This window comes from Trichechus manatus, unplaced genomic scaffold (genome assembly GCF_000243295.1).
Source record: "Trichechus manatus latirostris isolate Lorelei unplaced genomic scaffold, TriManLat1.0 scaffold00077, whole genome shotgun sequence".
Lineage (NCBI taxonomy): Eukaryota > Metazoa > Chordata > Mammalia > Sirenia > Trichechidae > Trichechus > Trichechus manatus.
In genome coordinates, this window is record NW_004444013.1 from 9,221,797 (window position 1) to 9,241,118 (window position 19,322).

The 19,322-nt window shown below is 53.4% G+C and overlaps 1 protein-coding gene across 1 annotated transcript; it reads left to right on the forward strand.

Annotated features, from left to right (window-relative positions):
* The first annotated feature begins 5,874 nt into the window (after positions 1 to 5,874).
* On the forward strand, positions 5,875 to 16,851 carry ASL (argininosuccinate lyase). The gene is made up of 17 exons (XM_004380782.3): positions 5,875 to 5,954; positions 6,115 to 6,168; positions 9,496 to 9,690; positions 10,064 to 10,147; positions 10,396 to 10,452; positions 10,556 to 10,653; positions 12,752 to 12,829; positions 12,931 to 13,008; positions 13,603 to 13,655; positions 14,009 to 14,071; positions 14,210 to 14,324; positions 14,508 to 14,592; positions 14,680 to 14,739; positions 15,002 to 15,085; positions 16,265 to 16,345; positions 16,463 to 16,569; positions 16,674 to 16,851. The coding sequence occupies exons 2-17, from the start codon at positions 6,157 to 6,159 to the stop codon at positions 16,816 to 16,818; spliced, it is 1,395 nt and encodes a 464-aa protein (XP_004380839.1). The 5' UTR covers positions 5,875 to 5,954; positions 6,115 to 6,156; the 3' UTR covers positions 16,819 to 16,851.
* Positions 16,852 to 19,322: the final 2,471 nt, after the last annotated feature.

A 19,322-nucleotide genomic window follows, 5' to 3' on the forward strand; every position in this document is an offset into this window, starting at 1 on the left:
CAACTGTGTGGATCTTAACAAATTGTGGATAACATTGCAAAGAATGGGAATTCCACAACATTTAATTGTGCTCATGAGGAACCTGTACACAGATCCAGAGGCAGTCATTCGAACAGAACAAGGGGATACTGTATGGTTTAAAGTCAGGAAAAGTGTGTGTCAGGGTTTTATCCTTTCACCATGCTTATTCAATCTGTATGCTGAGCAAATAGTCTGAGAAGCTGGACTGTGTAAAGAAGAAAGAGGCATCAGGATTGGAGGAAGACTCATTAACCACCTGTGACATGCAGATATCACAATCTTGCTTGCTGAAAATGTAGAGGACTTGAAGCACTTACTGATGATGATCAAAGACTACAGCCTTCAGTATGGATTATACCTTAACATAAAGACAACAATAATTCTCACAACTGGACCAATAAGCAACATCATGATAAATGGAGAAAAGATTGAAGTTGTCAAGGATTTCATTTTTCCTGGATCTACAATTAACGCCCATGGAAGCAGCAGTTAAGAAATCAAATGACACATTGTATTGGGCAAATCAGCTGCAAAAGACCTCCTTAAAGTGTCAAAAAGCAAAGCTGTCACTTTAAAGACTAAGGTGCACCTGACCCAAGCCTGGTGTTTTCAATCACCTCATATGCATGCGAAAGCTGGGCAATGAATAAGGAAGACCAAAGAAGAATTGACACCTTTGAATCATAGTGTTGGCAAAGAATATTGAATATGCAATGGACTGCCAAAAGAACAAACAAATCTATCTTGGAAGAAGTACAGCCAGAATGCCCTGGATTCTGGAGAAGCGAGGATGTCGACACTGTCTCACAAACTGTGGACATGTTATCAGGAGGGATCAGTCCCTGGAGAAGGACATCATACTTGGTAAAGTAGAGCGTCAGTGAAAAAGAAGAAGACTCTCAACAACATGGATCGACACAGTGGCTGCAACAATGGGCTCAAGCATAACAACGATCATGAGGATGGCACAGGACTGGGCAGTGTTTTGTTCTGTTGTACATAGAGTCTCTATGAGTCAGAACCGACTCGACGGCACCTGACAACAACAACATGCTATATGAATTATATCTCAATAAAGCTGTTGAAAACTTATTAATAGTGGTTGCCTCTGGGGAGTGGAATGGAAAGGAAGTGAGAAGGATTTTTAACATTTAACTTCACACGTTCTGTATTTTAATTTTTTTCAATGAATATGTAATTTTTATAATTACAAATTGTAATTAAAAAAACTAATTTACTTTAAAAGTCAACAAGGAAGCAAAATGCCACGCCAGGCCCACCTGGCCTGATTTGTGTGGATGGTGCCCTGCACCTCCCATGAAGAGAGTGGACCCTGTAAAGCCGTGAAAGGTGCTCCTTGCGTTATTCACTCAGCAAACACATACTGGGGCCCATTCACTGCTGATAACACAAATGTGACGTCCCAAGGTGGCGCAAAAGGTTTGTGCTGGACTGTTAACCTAAAGGTTGACGGTTCGAACCCACGCAGCAATACCTGGGAAAGGCCTGGTGATCTGCTTCCGTTAGCATTGAAAACCCATTGCCATCGAGTCGATTTCGACTCATAGCAACCCTATAGGATAGAATAGAACTGCCCCACAGGGTTTCCAAATCTGTAATCTTTACAGAAGCAGACTGCCACATCTTTCTCCCACAGAGCAGCTGGTGGGTTTAAACTGCCACCTTTCAGTTAGCAGCCGAGCACTTAACCTAACCACTGCGCCACCAGGGCTCCCTCCGTTAATATTACAGCCTAGGAAACCTATGAGGCTGCTCTACTCTATAACACACGGGGTTGCCATGAGTAGAAATCAATTCCACAGCAGCTAACAGCAACAACACAAATGTGAATAATGCACTCTCCTGCATTTGGCATGCTGACAGCCTGGTTGGGGAACCAGACCTGGACGTAAATACCACAATGCGCTGTGTTTAGACGCAATGGAGCAGAGACAGGATGACTAATGAGGTGGAGAGGCGTCCCAAAGCCAGGGGCGTTTGAGCTGGGACCTAAAGTTGAGGAGGAGCCCACATGGCCAAGGCTGCAGGAGCAGGCTTGTTAAGGAACAGAGGCTCACGCCTATGAAGGTCACCCATCTGCAAAATGCTGAGTCATAAAAGGTGATACAGCTTCCACCTGGCTCTTGCTCTATCTTGGGACATGGCCTTTGGGGCCCAAAGCCACCCTGTAAGAAGTCCAGCTACCTTCAAACCACCATGCTGGTTTGATATACAGATATACAGAGAGATGCCTGCAAAACCCCGACTGTTCTAGCCCCCAGCCGTTGGAGTCTTCCCAGCCCTGGCACCAGACGAGTGAGGAAGACTTTCAGATACCCCCACCCAACCATATGAGAAACCCTAAGCAAGAAACTCCTAGCTGAGCCCAGTCAACCCCCAGAATGGCCGGTGATAATAATAATTATGATAGTTATTGTTTTGCCATTTGGGATGTTTTGTTACACAGCAATATGTAACTGAGACACACAGAAAGCACTTTGCACATAAAAAGCGCTGACCAACTAGTAGTCCTAATTATTATTATTTCAAACCAACTTCATCCTGGCCCACTAGGCTTCATTAATTAATAATAGCAGCTACTATTTATCACCCCCACCTGTCTGTCACTTTGTCCTACTGTGGTAGCTTGAGTGTTGCTATGAGATTGGAAGCTATGCTACTGGCATTTCAAATACCAGCAGGGTCACCCACCATGGGGCAGGTTTTATCAGAGCTTCCAGACTAAGACAGACTAGGAAGAAAGGCCTGGTGATCTACTTCCAAAAATTAGCCAAAAAAACTCTATGGATCACAACAGAATATTGTCCAATATAGACCAATTGTTAGAAAAGGACATTGTGTTTGGTAAAGCAGATGGTCAACAGGGTAAAGCAGAGGGAAACCCTCAATGAGATGGATTACAATATAATACAATAGTTGCAACAATGGCCTCAAACATACCTACAATCATGAAGATGGTTCCGGACTGGGCAATGTTTCTGTTATAAATATGATTGCCAGGAGTCAGAACCGCCATGGCAACTAACAGTCAAAACTGTTTATTGAGTACTCTATAGGGTCGCTATGAGTCAGAATTGACTTGACAGCAATAGGTCATTGGGTTTAGTATAAATTGGAGTCCCTGGGTAGTGCAAATGTTTAATGCTCTCTACTACTAACCGAAAGGTTGGAGGTTTGAGTCCACCCAGAGGCACCCCAGAAGAAAGGCCTGGGGATCTACTTCTGGAAAATCAGCCATTGAAATCCCTATGGAGTACAGTTCCACTCTGACACACATAGAGGGCTCCATGAGTTGGAATGGACTCCATGGCAACTGGTTTGGTTTGTCTGTTTTTTAGTATAAATCAGATATATCACCTACATGATTTCTTACTCTCTGTGCCCAGTGCATAGGTGCGATTATCCCCCTTTTTACTGAGGCTCAAAGGAGTTGAGTAACTTACCCAAGACCATGCCCAAGGAGTGATGCAGCTTAGATTTCACCCCGGGTTCCTTGACTCTAAGAACCTGTCACTGTGTGTACCCCAGTCTGGTGACAGCCACCTGAGCTCTTCTAAAGTGCTACCAGCAGTGAGACTCTGCCTGGGCTAGGTCATCAACACCTGTCTCCATTAGAACTAACAAGATTGGGGCTTTTGCCATTCCCTGCAGCAGTCTTTCAGGTGGTTCCTGCACAGTCAAAACCATGTATGTATAGACAACGTTAATTCAGCAAATTACAAGTATGACAACCCGCAGACCTAAGAGACTTCTCATCAGACTTTTGTTTTCACCACAAGGCCTGGAAAGGGAGGTGATTGTCATGTGAGATTTAGTAATGATCCTATTAGCCTATTAGTTCCTTAGTTTGGTCCCTCAGGTAATTCATTTTCAACAAATCAGCCTCTTGGCATGCTCCCCAGATAGATGTTACTGCTGCTCTGCACAGAGCATGAGCTCTGTGGCCAGAATGCCTGGGTGCAGTTCCCATCTCTGCTCTGCGACTTCCTAGGTGGGTGTCTTTGTGCAAGTTACTTAATCTCTCCCAGACTCAGTTTCCTCATCAGTAGAATGGAGAATAATTACAGTTGACCTCAAGGGGTGATTGTGATGATTTAAGGAAATAATAAATACAAGATATTTATTTAGCTTAGTGCCTGGCACACTACTATTGCTGTTAGCTGTCATGAAGTTGGCCCTGACACATGGCGACCCTACACACAATGGATGAGAAAGTTGTGATCATAAGGTTTTCATTGGCTGATTTTCAGAATGAGATTGCCAGGCCTTTCTTCCTAGTCTGTAAGCTCCACAGAAACCTGTTCAACATTAGAGCAACGTGCAAGCCTCCACTGACAGATGGGTGGTGGCTGTGCTTGAGTCAGCTCCCAGGCTAGGACAGTCTAGGAAGAAAGGCCTGGAGATATACTTCCAAAAATCAGCCAATGAAAACTCACAACAGTCTGATCCACACCTCATCATGGGGATGGTGCAGGACTGGGGACTGGGCAGCCTTTTGTTCCCTTGTGCGTGGGGTTGCCATGAGTCGGGGCCAATTCCACAGCAGCTAACAGCAACAACAATGGGAAGTAGCAAGCCAGACAGTGAAAGAAGGGCCTTCCAGGCACAGGGAAGAGCCTGAAACAGCCTGATGCATTCTGGGGACTACAAGTAATTCCACTTTCGAGTTGAGTAAGGACTAAAAACCTTCAACCCAACCACTTGCATCTTAGCCATTGGTCTCCTCTTCCCCGCTAGACATGTTGCCAGGTTTCGCCCTAAAAAAATAAATTTAACTCTCTGTTTGTTCCCTGTGACCTAAGGACCAAGAAAAACTCCTTCCCTTGGCATTCAGAGGTAATCTTGCCCCACCTCCTCTGCAGCTCAGCTCCCACCTCTCTTCACACCCTGGGACCCCTTACCCTTTGCTATAGCCACTCTGACTGTTTCCAGGTGTGGGAGCAGGCCACTCATATTCAGGCCTCCCAGTCTTTGCCCAGGCTGCTCCCTCTGCTAGGAATTTCCCTCTCCCCTTCTTTGCTGAGCAAACTCCCCTCATTATCCAAGACCAGACTCAGGGGACATCTCCACTAGAAGAGCCTAGAACCCAGTCAGTCATTTGTGTTGAATTAATTAATTACTTTTGTTGAATTAATGACATAATCATATTACTTAGTCTTCCTTGAGTACCCCACGATAGTCTCCCCACCTCTATATTCCCCACGCACCTTGTCTATGCTTTATTAGAGCTTCTTGAAAACAGGCGTCACTCCTTATGCTTATTTTTCCTCAGTGTCTGAGTACCTGGCACAACCTCCGCATAACCATCACCCGTCTGTCAATGGAAGCTTGCATGTTGCTGTGCTGCTGCTGAATAGGTTTCAGCAAAACTTCCAGACGTAGATGGACTAGGAAGAAAGGCCTGACATTCTCCTACTGAAAATCAGTCAGTGAAAACCCTATGAATCACAACGGTCAGATCTGTACCCTATCATGTGGATGGCACAGGACCGAGCAGCCTTTCGTTCTGTTGTGCACGGGGTCGCCGTGAGTTGGCGACCAACTGGAGGGCAGCGAACGACAAGTGCGCGTTTGTTGAATGGATGAGCAGGCATGTCATTTCACTTTATATACTTTGTTAGCCCTCCAAGGGCCAGTGTCACTGCCTCTACTCCTAGTAGGTCTGCTGACCTGAGCGCTGACGCCAGGCACCACCCTCACTGCCCCCACCCCGCCTCCGGACTCTTGCCCAGCAGGAGACGGCCCCGCCCACAACCGGGATTGGAGTGATGAGGCAACGCCCACCTCGTGGGGTCGCGTTGGATTGGTGCGGCGGCTACCGGGGGTGTGACAGGGCGGAGCTCGACCTCCAACACCCGGACCAGAACAGCCCGGCGGGAGGCAGCGGGAGACGCAAGGCGTGGCCCGCGGGGGTCAGTGCGCGCAGCCGGGCGGGCGGGGGACGCCGAGCACCGCCGCGCGCGGGAGACTTCACATCCGCTTGCCCAGGGGCTGAGCCCCGCGCCGCGTACCCCGTGCCGGGGGCGGGGATTCCGCGGCCGCGGAGGTGATCAGTCCCGTCTTGTCTTCCAGACCCAGAAGACCGAGGCTCCGGACGACGAGGACCCACCCAACATGGCATCGGAGGTGAGCGGGGCCACGGAGCCCGGTCCCCTAGCCGCCAAGCGAAGGCGAGGGGCGCCCGCGGGCCAGCCCAGGCCGGGACCTGCGCACCGGGCCTCCCGGGCCACACCTGCCGCCAGCTGCCCTCCAGGCAGTTGTCTTCGCTGCTCCAGGAGCACCTGCCGGACCCTGGGGAGGACTTTTACGGGAATTCACCGGTGTTCACATCACCGCCTGCCCTCCCCCGGCGCGCCCAGGTGGCCCGTGCGGCAAACCCACCCATGATGCTGCGGGAAGGTGACCCCCTCCCTAGGCCCGACCCCAGCCCCTCCCATTAGCCCCCTTCCCCTTTGTTCCTTCTTCCCCGCGTTCCCTTGTCAGTCCCCGCCCTGCGCTGAAAAGGCTCAGCCCTGAAACTGTCCTTATCACACTCTGGCGTGTGGAAAGAGCCATGGTACCCCCAGCGCCTGGTCACCGCCTGTCTCACTAGCTACTTTTCCTCCTCCAGTAAGTCCCGGGCTCTCCTTGGGTTTTCCTCAGCAAGAGTTGAGGCACAGGTTCCCTTCCTTGGGCCTCAGTTGTGACATCTGGCAAATGGGGATGCAGATAGCTGCCTGCTTCCCTCTGTAAAGTACTGGGAGGGCTGTGGGGCCATTGCTTTGAACCTCTCAGATAAAAGGGGCGGTTTGCTTGATGCTAATGGAGGGAGCCTTGGGCCAGGGAAGCAGGAGGTCTGGGTTCCAGTCACTTCATCTCCCTGGGCTTCAGTTTATTCGTCTGTATAAAAGGAATAAGAATGGCTGCCCTGCCAGGCTCTGGCTCATGGTGGACTGGTAGGGGCCAGGGCCTGGACTTTGGAGCCAAACAGACTTGGTTTCTGAGCTAACATCACTTGACCTCTTTGAGCTTCTTTCCTCATCTGTCGTATAGAGGTGACAGTGTCCCCCTCATAGGCTTAGAAATGGTGTACTTGAAATTCCTGGCACAGGGCCATGCCATAGCAGGTGCTCAATCACTGGAGTCCCTGGGTGGTGCAAATGGTTAAGCTCAGCTGTTCACCAAAAGGTTGGAGATTCAAGTCCACCCAGAGGCACCGAGGAAGAAAGGCCTGGTGATCTACTTCTGAAAAATCAGCTGTTGAAAACCCTATGGAGCACAGTTCTACCCTGGCACACATGAGGTCGTCATGAGTCAGAATCTACTTCATGGCAACTGTTGTTTTTCAAATAATATTAACAGTAACAATACTGGTATTTCTCTTGTGTGTCCTAAATTGGCTGTTGCTTGTTCATCCCAGGCCAGTTCAGTGCTCCTGCTCCTTGTCCCGAAGGCATCATTCTGGCCCAGATGTGTCCTGGCTTGGAGCAGTGCCCTCTCCCACCACACTTAGGCCTTCCCACCCCCTACCTCCATTGGACCACTTCCTGGGGTCTTTTTAAGCCCAACAGTGGGCTGGGGGCTTGGTTGAAGAGCAGAGTGGGCAGCCTTTAGGAGACCAGGGCTCCAGGTGACCCTGGCTTGCCCCAGGCAGTCCTGTGGGTTGGTACTAATTGGTTTGGCTGCAGCCTTCGCTTGTTAGTAGTTGTTATTACTAATAACTCAGGCAGGGAGGTGCAGGAAGCTGGCTGGGGGAGGTGGTGCCAGGCCTCTGGCCAAGAGGCAGGCAGACTCTCAATCTTGACTGGCTGCTCAGGAACCTGGGCCCACGTGGGGCTTTGCTGGACATCCAGAGTTGACAGCAGCAGAGGGGTCAGGGGAGGGCCCAGCTCAAAATGCTGAGGAGGCAGACGCTGCCTTTGCAGGGCAGAGTCCTCAGCAGCCAGGGCTGCTGGGTTCTGAGGGGTCGTTCCCAGCCTAGGCCAGAGCAGGGCCGAGGTCCCTGTGGGTGCACACAGGAACTGGGAGTGGAGCTAAGGCCCTGCAGCCTTGCCCCTCCCTTAGTAATAGGTAGCACTTACTGAGTGCCAGGTACTGTGCTATATATGCACTTTGCAAATATTATTTAATCCAATGCTCACACCAGCCCCATCAGAGAGGTCCTGTTATTATACCTATCTTATAGGGAGGCAACCCTGAGTTTAGAGAGGTTACATAATATGCCCAATGTCAGGTGGCTAACAGAGGTCGGGGGCAATGCAGGGGATGCATAAGAGGACATGAGTCCCCAGGGGCCAGTGTATTCCCACCCCACGGCAAAGATGCCAGTAAAATAACATGCCTACCTCCACCCTGGTGCAGTCTCCTCCTAATCTGTGCTCAGACTGCTCCCCAGGTGTTTGGCACGCCCTCACCTACCCCAGGATCTCTGGGTGGCATAACTACTACCTGAAAGATTGGCAATTCAAGTCCACCCCAAAGCACCACAGAAAAAAGGCCTGGTGATGTATGTCTGAAAGGTCACAGTCATTGAAAACCCTATGGAGCACAGTTCTACTCTGCACACATGGGGTCATTATGAGTTGGAATCAAGTAATTGGCAACTGGTTTAGTCTTGGTTTGGCACCTGCCCCATGCTGTCTTTCAAAACCTTGGTGCTTCCGGTACATCCCTCTGCCCCTGGCTCCTGGGCGGGGTTCAGCTAGTGACTTCCTGGGAGGCCGGTGGTCAGGGGTGTGTCAGGGGTCCTCTCCAGAGCCAGAGGACTGGTGGGGGTAGGCTTAGGGTGGGGCTCATGGGGAAGAGAGATGGGGTAATGCGTGCCTGGGGGGGCCCTCAGGTGCCTTCTTACTCCACTGGAGGCCTATGCCTGTCCCTGCAGCCAAAGTCCAGGACGGCAGAGCAGAGCAGAGAGGCCTGGTGGAATGTTGGGGTGGACACATGGGCACAGACTGCTGGGCTGCAGTCCTGGTGCCCTCGCCCCCAGCGTGGGCAAGCTACATAACTGCACCATGCCTCAGTCTCCTCCTCTGCATCATGGGATAGTCCTGGTATCCACCTCAGAGCATTGCTGTCAAAGCATGCCAAGCGGTCAGAACGATGCCCGGCACACTGTAAGAATGAAGTGCGTGCTTGCTGTTATTATGACTGTCATCCGTACGTCAGAGCTGGGTTAAAACTCTGGGCTCCAGGGTAACTTCCCACCTTAGGCAGTGGCAAGAAAAGTTCCAGAAGCTCTGCTGTGTTCCCACGGGTGCCTGGGACCCTGCCGCTACCTCCTGGGGGCAGTGCCATGTGACAGGAAAGACCCCTAACCTAGGGTGTACCCACCTTCCTCTCCTTGCTCCTTGAGTGGTTTTGGGTGAGTTCCTGACCCTCTCTGGGCCTCAGTTTCCTCATCTATTTAATGGGAATAATCCTGTCTGCTGGCCCACACCACCATCAGACAAGTAACTTTCCTGTTCTCCTGGCCAGAGCGGGAAGCTGTGGGGCGGCCGGTTTGTGGGCTCCGTGGATCCCATCATGGAGAAGTTCAACTCGTCCATCGCCTACGACCAGAACCTGTGGGAGGTGGACGTGCGGGGCAGCAAAGCCTACAGCAGGGGCCTGCAGAAGGCGGGGCTCCTCACCATGGCCGAGATGGACCAGATCCTGCACGGCCTGGACAAGGTACTGTCCACACCCACACCCCTCCAAGGCCCTGCTCCTGGGGCCCCACGCTCCCAGCAGACCCCCAAGCGCCAATGGTGGTGTCAGCCCAACCTATTGTTTCACCTAGTAATTATGTGTCCAGACACATGGGCTAACTACCTGCTGAGAGGTGCTATTTCTCCACGTGCTGTGGGGACTGTCACTCATCATCCTCTAGTGGCCGCATGGTGCTCTAGTGGTCATGGGCAGATGTGTCCCTCTAGGATGGGGCCACACTAGCTCTCTGCCATGGACTTAGCTCCTGTGTGGGGACTGTCCATGATCAGAGTGATGGGAGGACAGGGCAGGACCCTCTTTCCACCTGACCCTGGGGTCCTGCCGTTCACCACAGGTGGCTGAGGAGTGGGCCCAGGGCACCTTCAAAGTACACCCCAATGATGAGGACATCCACACAGCCAACGAGCGGCGGCTGAAGGTACGTACCCCGCCTGCTGCCTCTCTGGCCTCCCTGTTCGCCTCGCCCTGGGCCTCTCTGAGTGTGAGCACTGTCATCCTGGTTCCTGCCCACAGTGGCAGAGTGCAGGCAGGACCCTCGAGTAGGGGCCTCAACAGAGATACCTGGGCAGGACTAGGGGCCCTGGGGTGGGGAGGGAGGGTGAGAGGGCTGGTAAGGAACCTGTCCTCACACCTACCTGGGTGACCCTGTGCCCTCTCCACCCCCAGGAGCTCATCGGTGAGACCGCAGGGAAGCTGCACACGGGGCGAAGCCGGAACGACCAGGTGCCACGAGCCGCCCCCTATCCCGCATCTCTTCCCTGTGCCGTCCCCACCCTGGGCTAGGCTGGGGTCCTCCCTGAGTGCCGCCTCCTCTGCCCACCCACAGGTGGTCACAGACCTCAGGCTGTGGATGCGGCAGACCTGCTCATCACTCTCTGTCCTCCTCCGGGAGCTCATCAGAAGCATGGTGGACCGGGCGGAAGCGTGAGTCTCCTGGGCGCACCCAGGTGGCGCCTCTGAGCCAGGCATCCTGAACAGCCGGCCTAGGTGGCAGGGCTGAACGGGGTGAGGGAGCCAGGCCCAGGGCACGGGGTCCTAGAACACCTGGACCGAGAGAGGAGAGGAGAGCAGCCAGGAGGGCGCATTTCTTGCAGCCTGCCCTACCCCCTTGCCAGTCTAGCTGGCAGGCAGGGAAAGCTTGTCCTTTGAGGACTTGCTGGCAGGAGGCAAGGCACTAGGCAAATACTCAGAAGCCCAAGGAAAAGGGACTAGCTGTGCCTGGGGTGGAGTCCCTGGGAGGTGCAAATTGTTAATGCGCTCAGCTGCTAACCAAAATGTTGGAGGTTTGTGTCCACTCAAAGGTGCCTTTGAAGAAAGGCCTGACGATACTTCTAAAAAATCAAGCATTGAAAACCTATACAGCACAGTTCTACTCTCACGCACACAGGGGTCGTCATGATACAGAATCTACTCGACAACAGCTGGTTTCAACTGGTGTCTGGGCCACCAGAGAATCACTACTCAGCTTGCCGCATCCCACACCCCGCCCAGCATAGCTGGCAAAGGACAGAGCCAGGCTGCCTTCTGTCCCCTCCTCCCAAGTTTTGCCCTCTGTGACAGCCTGATGTCCTTGCTCCTTGTAGACCTAAGGAGCTGCTGAGACAGCCCTATTTAGCATCAGAGACAGGGTTGACTCCTCCTCTTCCTGAATCCCTGTGACCCCCGTTTTACAGACCTCAGCCACCTGGGGGAAAGCAAGGGCACGAGAACCGTCTCCCTTGGGGAGGCTGGGGAAATTGGGAGTGACTGCTAATAGGTGTTGGGTTTTTCTTTGGGGTGATGAAAATGATCTAAAACTGATTATGGTGATGGTTGTACAAAGAGCCCTGGTGGCGCAGTGGTTAAGTTCTCGGCTGCTAACCAAAAGGTCAGCGGTTTGAACCCACCAGCCACTCCACTGGAGAAAGATGTGGCAGTCAGCTTTCGTAAAGATTTACAGCCTTAGAAACCCTATGGGCCAGTTCTACTCTGTCCTACAGCGTTGCTACGAGTCAGAATCTACTTGACCGCAACAGGTTTAACAGGTTGATCGTATGCTAAAGCATACATTAAAGTGAGCTGGGAGCTCTGGCGGTACAGTGGTTGAAAGCTCGGCTGCTAACCAAAAGTTCAGCAGTTCAAATCCACCAGCCACTCCTTGGAAACCCTATGGGGCAGTTCTACTCTGTCCTATAAGGTCACTCGTTGGCAATGGGTTTTTTTTCACTAAGCGAACTGTAACTTTACACGTGTGAATTGTATGGTATGGCGGCAGTGGAATTCTCACCTTCCACATGGGAGACCAAGGTTCAATTCCCTGCCATTGCACCTCGTGTAGCCACCACCCATCTGTCCTTGGAGGCTTGTGTGTTGCTATGATGCTGAACGGGATTCAGCAGAGCTTCTAGACTAAGACGGACTAAGAAAAAAGGCCTAGTGATCTACTTCTGAAAAGCAGCTCGTGATAACCCTATAGATCACCATGGTCTGATCCGCAACAGATCACAGGGATAGTGCAGGACTGGACAGCATATCATTGTACATGGGGTCACCGTGAGTCAGGGGCCAACTTGACAGCAGCTCACAACAACAATAACAAAGCTGTTATATTAAAGAAAAAATAATAGACCCATCAGCCACAGCACCTCTGCTTCTGCCCCACCTACTTTAAAGTACCCCCAGCTATTTCTGGGATCCTGCGGAGTCGCTGGTGTGCTTATAAACACACCTCACCTGCCCACTACCCGGTGACAGCCGCTATGCGCCTCCTCCCCTGCTCTGGCCCCTGCAGTCAGGTCTGCTGCCCAGCTGAAAAGGCCCCAGCTAAGGGGATGACCCATGCTTGGCCCCATCCTCAGATCACTCTGCCCACTTCTGGTCTTTCCCTTATGATGCATTTGTCCTAAGGACATGGCTTGGCCCCTCAGGCAGACAGATCCTTGGCGGCCTGCCCACCCTGCTGCTCCCTGGAGTGGCCCAGGCCTACAGGGTCCGGGTGCCCACCCAAGCCCCGCCAACTCCAGCCCCTTCTCTTCCCTCGCAGGGAACGAGACGTCCTCTTCCCGGGGTACACACACCTGCAGAGGGCTCAGCCCATCCGCTGGAGCCACTGGATCCTGAGGTGAGTGGGGCAGGGGCTGGGGCACAGCTCAGGGCACTGCCGAGGAGCTGTGATGGGGGGACATGCTGCCCTCACCCTGCTGTCCCACCCCCGCTCCCCAGCCACGCGGTGGCACTGACCCGGGACTCAGAGCGGCTGCTGGAGGTGCAGAAGCGCATCAATGTCCTGCCCCTGGGGAGGTAAGTGCAGCCCCAGTGCTGGGGACCTGGAGGTGGGGCATGGCACAGTCAGGTGGCCCGGGGGATTGGCAGAAGAAAGGTGGCTTGGAGGAGGGGCGGGGAAGGACCGAGGCGAATGGAAACCCAGGGAACCCGCTCCCTGTGCAGGGTTCTTCCTTCGCTGGCTAAGCAGAGACCCCTGCATGGGTCCTCGAAGATGGGGGAGACGTGACAGGGACAGCAAGCTGTCAGCACAGGGCAGGGCTCTCCACAGGGACTCCCAGTGAGCCCAGCTGGCTGCCCACAGCTGGCCATTTCCTCTGCATGGGGACAAGGGTTCTGGTGCCCGAGGCAACTGGGCCAGGGAGGGGGCTGAGCTCAGGCTGGAGCCCTGGCATCCAGGGCTTGGTTCTGGACATGTGTGTGTACGTGTATGTGCCAGGGTCTGCCTGTCGGGCACCCTGGTCACCCAGCTGGGCACCCTGGTCACGAGGCCACCCCGAACCCTGGCCACCCTGACCCTCGGCCACCCTGACCCCTGGCTACCCTGATCCCCCGGCCACTGACCCCTGGCTACCCTGATCCCCTGGCCACTCTGATCCCCTGTCCCTGCAGTGGAGCCATTGCAGGCAACCCTCTGGGTGTGGACCGGGAGCTGCTCCGAGCAGGTGAGGCGCTCTGCCGCTCAGCACCCCGAGGCCCACAGACACACACTTAGAGAGGCCACAGCCTGCAGCTCCTCCAGCTCCGCTGGGTGAAATTTCATTTACTACCTGGGGACACTGAGGCTAGAGAAGCAAGGGATGGCCCACGGCAGGGGTGCTTGGGCGTGGGGGACTCAGGGCTCCCTTCTGGGACCTACGAGGGATTCCTCCCATACCTCCTGTCCCCACCTCCTACTCCCTCCCCCATACCGTGCCCTGAGGGGGCCCAGGGCAGGTGGCCGGGTAACCTGGGTGGGGGTGGAGGAGGCCGCTGCCTCCACCTCAGCCCTGCAGCTGTTCTTCTGCCCCTTCTCCAGAACTGAACTTTGCGGCCATCACTCTCAACAGCATGGATGCCACCAGCGAACGAGACTTTGTGGGTGAGTCCTGGGGGCCAGACCCCTGCACTACCCGGCAGCCTCTCTCCACCCCCAGGTGTTCCACCTAGAGTGTCTCCAGGCTGGGTGGGGAGCAAGAGAGGCTTGGTGACAGAGAGCTGCTTGTTGTCCCGCTCCCAGCTGAGTTCCTGTTCTGGGCTTCACTATGCATGACCCACCTCAGCAGGATGGCTGAGGACCTCATCCTCTATGGCACCAAGGAATTCAGCTTCGTGCAGCTCTCAGATGCCTACAGGTAAGGCCAGGCAGCCCCACCCCGCCCCGCCTCACCTCTGCACGCACAGGCATGGCCTGTTTCCTTCCCACCCCACCCGCATTGGCCGGGCTGGGATGGGGTGCTGCTGGACCTGCCCTGCCCCTGCCAGCAGACCAGCCCAGGCCAGGTGAGCTCCTTCAGCCCCAGCATCTGTGTCCCCAGCACCGGCAGCAGCCTGATGCCCCAGAAGAAAAACCCAGATAGCCTGGAGCTGATCCGGAGCAAGGCCGGGAGAGTGTTTGGGCGGGTGAGCCTGGCAGGGAGCAGGGCAGGGTGTCTGGTGGCCCGCTGGGGCTGGGAGGACTTGGGCTCAACCTACACTCCCCCACTGCAGTGTGCTGGTCTCCTGATGACCCTCAAGGGACTGCCAAGCACCTATAACAAGGACTTACAGGTGTGAAACTGGGATGAGATGGGGTGGTGGGCCCACCTGGATACTCACATATGCCAGTTCTCAGGGCCTTGGCATACCCAGGCAGGGGTCCACCTCCCATCCTGTGTGCCCAATCCTGTGGCTGTCCCAGGATCTCTCCTCTCCCTTGGTGTGGGGGTGAGAGGTGCTCAGTGTCCCCAGGGGAAGGCAATGGGGATGGGGCATGGGGACCACGGGTGCCTGGGGGCTACTGAGCCCTCCTCTCCTGCTGTGTGCCTCCCAGGAGGACAAGGAAGCTGTGTTTGAAGTGGCAGACACCATGAGCGCTGTCCTCCAGGTGACCACTGGCGTCATCTCTACGCTGCAGGCAAGACATGCCCCTCAACTCCTTCGTGCCTCTTCCCACCTAAGCCCTATACTCGGGTGGCTGGGCCAGGAGGGTGGTCCTGGAAGGAGGCATGGGTGGGCCCAGATGACTTGGGGGAGGGGGTATATGTGCTTGTTCCTGCCCCTGGGGAACAGCGGAGGAGCATACTGTGAGCTGGTGCGGTAGAATGGAAGAAAGTTAGGCTCAACGGGGCCCAGGTCTTGTCAACTGGCCAGATGAGATTTTCTAAAAAAATTATTTATTATGGAAAATTTCAAGCATATGTTATCCTTGAAAGAATGTATCATGAACACTTTGGTACTAACATCCAGCTTTAACAATCATGAACCCATGGCCATTCTTGTTTCTGCTATATCTTCAACCCCCACCCCAGTTCCCCGTTGTTTAGAAGCAAGGAGTCCCTGGATAGTGCAAACTGTTAATGCACTTGGCTGCTAACTGAAAGTTGGGAGGTTCAAGTCCCCCAAAAGCACCTGGGAAGAAAGGCATGGTGATCTACTTCTGAAAAATAAGCCATCGAAAACCCTATGGAGCACAGTTCTACTCTGACACACATGGGGTCGCCATGAGTCGGAACTTCAGAATTGACTCAACAGCAGCTGGGGTTTTTTATGTACCAACACCCAACTTCAACAGTCATTGATGTACAGCCATTCTTGTTTCAGCTATATCTTTACTTACCCCCCCTCCCCATTATTTTCAAGCAAATCCCCAACATCTTATCATTTCATTCCTCAGTATTTCAGAGTGTTTCTCTAAAGTAGTAGTTCTCAGAGTGTGGTCCCTGGACCAGTCCCATCAGTATCACCTGGGAGCTTGATAGAAAGGCACTTCTCTCTCAACTCTAGGTCTACGGAATCGGAAACTCTGGGGGTGGGGTCCAGCGATTTTTGTTTTTAATACAAGGTAAACCTCGAGGTGATTGGGATGCACGCTGAAGTTTGAGAACCACTGCCCTAAAGCTCAGGACTCTTGGAAAACAAATACAATACCAGTAGCACACCTAAAAATTGTCAGCAATTATGAGAAGATGGTTCAAGCAGAGAGAGCAGAGTAGGGCAGAGTGGGCCAGAGCAGAGCAGCCCAAGGCAGGGGACATCCTGGTGGAGGGGGACAGACCCAGGGTCCCCAGGGCTCACAGCTCTGTGCCCACCCCAGATTCACCGTGAGAACATGGCACGGGCGCTTAGCCCGGACATGCTGGCCACAGACCTCGCCTACTACCTGGTCCGCAAAGGGGTAAGTTTGGGGCAGTGGAGTGTGGGGAAGGGGTAGGGATGTCCTCTAGCCTAGGCGGGCAGCACAGGAAGCACAGGACACCTGCGTCACCAGCATCGCCCTCCGCCCTGTGCCCAGATGCCGTTCCGCCAGGCCCACGAGGCCTCTGGCAAAGCTGTGTTTGCTGCTGAGACCAAAGGGATCGCCCTCAACCAGCTGTCACTGCAGGAGCTACAGACTATCAGGTGTGTCGCACCTTGTCCCTCTGCTGCCTCCCAGGAGGCCTAGCCTGGGCACATGGAGGCTGGGGTACCCCACTGCCCTGTGCCCACCTCCTCTTTCCCCCCAGCCCCCTGTTCTCGGGTGACGTGAGCCGTGTGTGGGACTACGGGCACAGCGTGGAGCAGTATGGCGCCCTGGGTGGCACAGCACGCTGCAGCATCGACTGGCAGATAGCCCAGGTGCGAGCGCTGCTGCATGCTCAACAAGCCTAGCCCCCTACCCCGTCACCAAATAAAGCTAGAGAGAGGAGGCCGCTGCCTGTGTCCTGCCCCACCTGCGTCCTGCCCCGCCTGTCTTGCCCCACAGTGGGCTTCTGGAGTCTGGGGAGTAGGCAGTGGAGACCCTGAGAAAGTGGAGAAACTTGGCAAGGAGGATTGGGAAGAGAGGGGAAGGTATTGCATATCCTCAGAGCTCTGCCCTGTCCAGCCACGCTGCCTTCACTGTGGGGTATCACGCAGTGACCTCTGCCTTGGGCCTTCTTGGATCTCCAGTAGGACCGAATGGGCACAGTCAGCCCAGTGGTCACTATCCATCCCCCTACCTCCCCAGTGTCCTCTGGGCCCCCCTGCTCAGTCTCCTCTTGCTTAATGCCCCCCTCCCTTGACCATTCAGACACCATTACAGAATATCCCCTGGGCTGCAGCCTGTGCCAGGGCTGAGGGGTAACCTGCAGAGGAGAGTCAGGGAAGTGGGTTGTTTGGTGATAGTCGGTCATTGAGCTAGAGTGAAAGCCAGGCACTAGGCTAGCTTCATACAAAGAAGACGCTGCTTCATCAGCCTCAACAGTGACTATAGATAAATGCCCACAAGCCCCAGAGAGCCGCGCTAACCATGAGATGTGGGGCCTGGGGGGGGCCCGGCTGTGCTGCAGACAGGGGAGGGGTAGCCACAGCGAGTGGGGAGCTCAGGATGGGGCATGTGCAGCACATGGCAGGCGAGGTCCTGACACTGCACAGTCATGCGTGCAGACGCTTTCCTGAGGAGAGGGTCCAAGACTGCCATCTGTTCTCAGTGGGAGTGGAGGAGGGGGGCTGGCCCAGAGCCCTTCTGCCCGGGAGAGAGTGGGTGCGAGGGGGAGGCCTCTGCACCGGCAGTCACCCTCACAGTGAGGAGACAAGACTTAGACATGGGAAGTGGCCAGATGCACCACAGGTAACAGCCCCACCTGTGGAGGCTGTGCCCATTGCTATGGGAGGTTGGACATTCGGGGAGATTGTGGCCCAAACAGGGCTCTTGTAAAAATCCAACTCCTTACAAGTCAGAAGCTAAGTCAAAAGAAATCCCTTCAAAGAGGGCACAGGTTAACATCAGAGAAACAAGAACTTTCAGGGAAGGCATAAAGGACATGGGACAGTCTTCAGAGTCTCTTAGTCAGGGTTCTCTAGAGAAACAACCAATGAGGTATATGTGTGTGTTCTGTGTATATATATCAAATTATATATATACACATATATGTATACGTGCATATAGAGAGAGAGATTTACTTTAAGGGATTCGCTCATGTGATTTTGGAAGCTGGCAAATCCAAAATCCATAGGGCAGGCGGCAGGCTGGAGACCTCTGCTGGCATACGTCCCATCCCAAGATCTATAGATCAGGGGACAGGAAGAGTGCAGAGTGGAGAGAGAGAATGAGTCCTGCCAAAATACCTATTTATAGTCTGGAGGCAGGCCACACCCTAAGAAAACTCCCTTTTCAACTGATTGATTGGTTATATTACATTAGATTGCATTATGGAAAATGATTACATTATATTACGCTACCTTGTGGAACAACTAGTCTAGTATTTGGCCAAACCATTGGGAACCAAGGAGCCCTGGTGGCACAGTGGTTAAAAGCTTGGCTGCTGACCACAAGGTCAGCAGTTCATCCACCAGTCACTCCTTGGAAACCTATGGGGCAGTTCTATTCAGTCCTATAGGATCGCTATGAGTTGGAATTGACTCGACTGTAACAGGTTTTAGTGGGAACCCTAGTTGACACATAAAATTAACCATCATAGACTCAGATGGAGCGGGGTCTGAGCCCTGCTCTGTCACATGGCAGCTTTGGTACCTTGGGCAAGTGGCTGACCTCCAAGTTACCTCATCAGTCAGCTGGAGAAGAAATGACAGTCTGCCCAGTGCCTGAGGCCAAGCCTGGGACAGGTAAATGTTCAAGAATTCAAGGGTAAGCCCCAGGGCCAGGGGAGAAGAAGAGAACCTCTTCTACACAAATCTCACCAAAATCCTGATAAGAAATGTCTGAAACCAACGTTTTATTAACAAAGGTGAACAAGTTAAACTTGAAAAATGAATAACCCCTTCCAAGCTATTCTGGGAGCAGTGAAAAGATTTTGTAAACTGAAGAACCAAATTCCAAAAAGGGTCAAAGTCATGGGTCACAAATAGAATCTTCCAGAGCAGTGGGTCTCAAAAGTGTGGTTCCAGACCAGTAGAATCATCACCTGGGAACTTATTAGAAATGCAGATTCTCTGGCCCCACCCAAGACTTACTGAATCAGACCCTGGGTGGGACCCAGCTATCTGTGTTGTAACATGCTCTCGAGTTTGAGAATCACTGGTTTAGAAAAGTAGCCCTAGTGGCGCAGTGGTTAATGCAATCAACTGCTAACCAAAAGGTCGGTGGTGCGAATCCACTAGCAGCTCTGCAGGAGAAAGATGTAGCAGTCTGCTTCTATAGAGATTTACAGCCTTGGAAACCCTATGGGGTCGCT

Bases quoted from the DNA above. Each gene is read 5' to 3' on its own strand.
- ASL (XM_004380782.3), top strand. The intron at 12,830-12,930 runs GTGAGTGGGGCA...CCCGCTCCCCAG, and splicing joins TGGAGCCACTGGATCCTGAG to CCACGCGGTGGCACTGACCC. The intron at 14,325-14,507 runs GTAAGGCCAGGC...CTGTGTCCCCAG, and splicing joins CAGCTCTCAGATGCCTACAG to CACCGGCAGCAGCCTGATGC.